The sequence below is a fragment of the Helianthus annuus genome, chromosome 12 (genome assembly GCF_002127325.2).
Source record: "Helianthus annuus cultivar XRQ/B chromosome 12, HanXRQr2.0-SUNRISE, whole genome shotgun sequence".
Taxonomy (NCBI): domain Eukaryota; kingdom Viridiplantae; phylum Streptophyta; class Magnoliopsida; order Asterales; family Asteraceae; genus Helianthus; species Helianthus annuus.
The window spans coordinates 24180322-24183824 of record NC_035444.2 but is presented as its reverse complement, the minus strand read 5'-3'; the positions used below and the strand labels follow the sequence as shown (position 1 = coordinate 24183824).

Below are 3503 nucleotides of genomic sequence, written 5' to 3'. Positions count from 1 at the left end.
AAAAAAAAAAAAAAAGTAACCTGTGATCCAAATCAATGATTGGGTTAACTAATTGTGCTCTAAATGGGCCCAAAGTTGAAGCCTGATTAGTCCAATCAATCTCCTAACCTTAGAGTGTCATTTCATTTCTTTAACGTCTTGTTCTTGCTATTGTTTAGCTAGTTGTCCTTTTTAGTACAACTTTATTTACCACTTGCAAAAACATATGTATACATACAATTTTAATTTAGTTTGTTCTGGTGATCATATATTCATATGTGTTGTCTGATACATGCATACTGAAAGTGAAGATGAAGATAGATAGATGAGAATCAAAAGGAAAGGTTGAGAATGCAACAACACACATGTAGCAACTATTCCACATGCAATTAATATTCACATAAAAGGTGAAATTACATTCTGATCCACACAAAATAGTTAGAAAGTGATGTGATAAATTAAAGTACAAAAGTTGGAGTTTTGGGGGAATCCCTCTACCCTTAGCTAGGAGCTTCCACTTGCTTCATTTATGAACTTAAAGAATCTTTCACAAAAAAGGATGGTGGATATATGCTCAGAGATTGCAATCTTGATTGTAGATGTTTACATATGCAGCCTCCTGATTATTTACCACCTGCACAAACATATATATACATGTACATATGAGTTATAGGCGTATGTTAGTCAGGTAATTTATTCGGTTTTGGTTGTGTGTGTGTGTTTGTGTTTTTGATAAGATGTATTAATAGAATTAGTGCGGAGAAAGTTTTGTTCTGAAAACAAAAACAAAGAGATCACTACAAATAAGAGATCCTTCTATAAGTGACAAACGTATCGGTCAGTTATCCCTTGGTGAAGGTAGTATATGTTAGTCATCTAGAGGTGAAAGTTCGTGGTGAAATCAAATGTGAGTAAAGAATTCACCAACGGATCAAGGACCGATATTCAGTACAAATCACCAAAGGGATATTGATTAATAGATGGCCGGTAAAACCGCACCGATGGAACAATGTTGATAATATCAAAATATCATCAAGGACGTGTCACTAACGGATACACGACAAATACTTTAGGTGGATCAGTAACATATTACTGTCGATTTTTCCATCACTTATTTTACTGACAGATTATTGAGGACGCACTATCAAAAACCATCGATATTTGTGATTTTTAATAAAAGAACAAAATTAAAGGTATTTTAAGTTTTCTAGAAATCAAAATCCTTAATAATTTTTTAAAAGTAAAATTTAGAAAATCTCCAATAATTTCTACAAATTAAAAAGTACGATAAATAATAAGAAATTTTGTTTTAAAAGGTTAAATAAACAGATAATATAGATCATAATAAGTGATATTCTTATTCTCATTAACTATATTTGAAAATTTATCAATAACATATTTATAGTAATACAATTCTATCAGCTACAGGACTTTTACTTATTTTAAATCTCATTTGAACAAAGCAAGCACGTTACGACTAATATTATTGAGAAAAGTAACATCATAATTGGCAATTTTTTTAATCATATACGTAAGCATATGCATAGAAAATATAAAAAAATTAGAAAGAACTATATAACAAATAGGAAGTAGTTAAAATTTGAGAAATAGTGTCTTATTAATTGTCATTATTAAATATTAAATACCTTTAGTGGTTTGGTTGCGTGAATAGTTCAAAGTAGTTATATGTTGACAATCTAAACAAACTGCTATTCAATATAATAATAAATGAATTTTTGTACTTTTTTTTAAATTTTATATAATATGAGGAAAAAACATTATAATTATATACTAACCATGCTTTATGATTTACCTTTTTATATGTTTTTTTTCTTATATAATTTTAGAATTTGTAGAAAGAAAATGAAAGATGTACCTTTTTTGTCACACATCTTGCCTAAGGAAGATAGGAAAACAATTAGCAGAATAACTCCTGTTATGACTCCAATGGTGAGTGCCAATGTTTTATCCACATCCTCATCACCAGCTGCATCTGCATGCATGCAATTTTAAATTTACTAAATTTCAATGATATTTAAAACCATGTAATGGATCACCACACCATCGCGACGGCTAGTGGTGGCGCAACCACTTACTAGTTCTAGAGTGGTGATCACGATCAACATATCTGATGTAACATTTTCCTAGAAACATATCGCCCCAACTTGATGTCTCACACTCTGATCTCAACCTTCCACTCGCCTCGGTAAGACAATCTTGACACTCGCTGACGCTTAGATCTTGTACGCATTGTGCCACACCTTGCACACTCCCGGACCCCCCACCGCGAAAATATTGTCCATTTGAAGCCGTTAGATATGCCAATGCAGCATCTCGACGGTTCAAAGAATCCGAATTATACCCAATCGAAGGGCCACACCTCTTTGACACCACGGTAACATCCTCAACACCAAAAAATGATGTATTATCATACTTCACAAAACATCCTTCTAATTGTATGATCCCACCAATTGCTTGAGGACATATTGCCCTGAGTTGACTCACTGAGCTAGCCACACAAGCTTTACAATCGGAGTTGCTAAGGTCGCCTTCGCATTGGAAAAGACCGTAAACAACGTTGTTGCTTTGTGCATATCCCGAAGGGGAGATACTGAAGTTGTTGAAGTTGGAGGCAGATGCTGAGTTGACTATAGAAGTGAATAGTGAGTTGACATTCAACTCGTAGGGTGTACCCGGTGTGTAGCGAGTTTGCGAGCATCCGCCATAGATGAGGGGAGTAGTGGCTGATATAGATTGGATGAAGAAGATGAAAGAACATAAAGAGAATGAAAGAAAGAGAGAAAGTTGGGACATTTTTAGAGAATCTAATTTCTAAGCTTCTTAGTGAGAGGGTGAGTTATGACAATTGCAAGATATATATGTTGATGCTGGAACTACAAGTTTACAATTGCTTAAAACACACACATTTCTTATATATATTAAAGGTAGTAGTATTCTTTCATTGATTTCAGAAACTTCCAATAATAATGCCATGGTGATAAAACTAAACAAAAATAAAATAAATCAAATTCCAACATGGCAAATAAAGTAATAATTTAAAGTGATTTATAAGAATATATATATATATATATATATATATATATATATATATATATATATATATAGGGTTAGGTTAACGTACAAATGCCCTTATCGTACATTACGTACGCTACAATCTCAGCCGTCAGATCATCTTCCCGCATTGAAATCGCATGTTGTTTTTTATAACAATTTCGCATGTTGGTTTTTTAACATGCGATTTCATCAAAATTACCACATGCGAAATTGTTACAAAAAAACAACATGCGATTTCATCCTGCTATTTTGTAACTTGCGAATTCACTATATCGTACGTAATATACGTTAAGATATATTGTATTTTACACTTTACCTAAATATATATATATATATATATATATGTGTATATATATATATATATATATATATATATATATATAGAGAGAGAGAGAGAGAGAGAGAGAGAGGAATGTTAACCTACATTACGTCTTAACGTACATCACGTA

General features: G+C 32.3%; 1 protein-coding gene across 1 annotated transcript; it reads right to left on the bottom strand.

Annotated features, from left to right (window-relative positions):
- Positions 1-324: 324 nt before the first annotated feature.
- On the bottom strand, positions 325-2891 carry LOC110894405 (plasmodesmata-located protein 6). The gene is made up of 3 exons (XM_022141634.2): positions 2076-2891; positions 1856-1972; positions 325-613 (listed from the first exon to the last, which is right to left on the bottom strand). Exons 1-3 carry the CDS (start codon positions 2791-2793, stop codon positions 603-605), a joined length of 846 nt encoding a protein of 281 aa, XP_021997326.1. The 5' UTR covers positions 2794-2891; the 3' UTR covers positions 325-602.
- Between the last annotated feature and the right edge of the window lie 612 nt (positions 2892-3503).

Bases quoted from the DNA above. Each gene is read 5' to 3' on its own strand.
- LOC110894405 (XM_022141634.2), bottom strand. From the start codon at position 2,793: ATGTCCCAACTTTCTCTCTTTCTTTCATTCTCTTTATGTTCTTTCATC. The intron at 1,973-2,075 runs GTAAGTGGTTGC...GCATGCATGCAG, and splicing joins TGATCACCACTCTAGAACTA to ATGCAGCTGGTGATGAGGAT.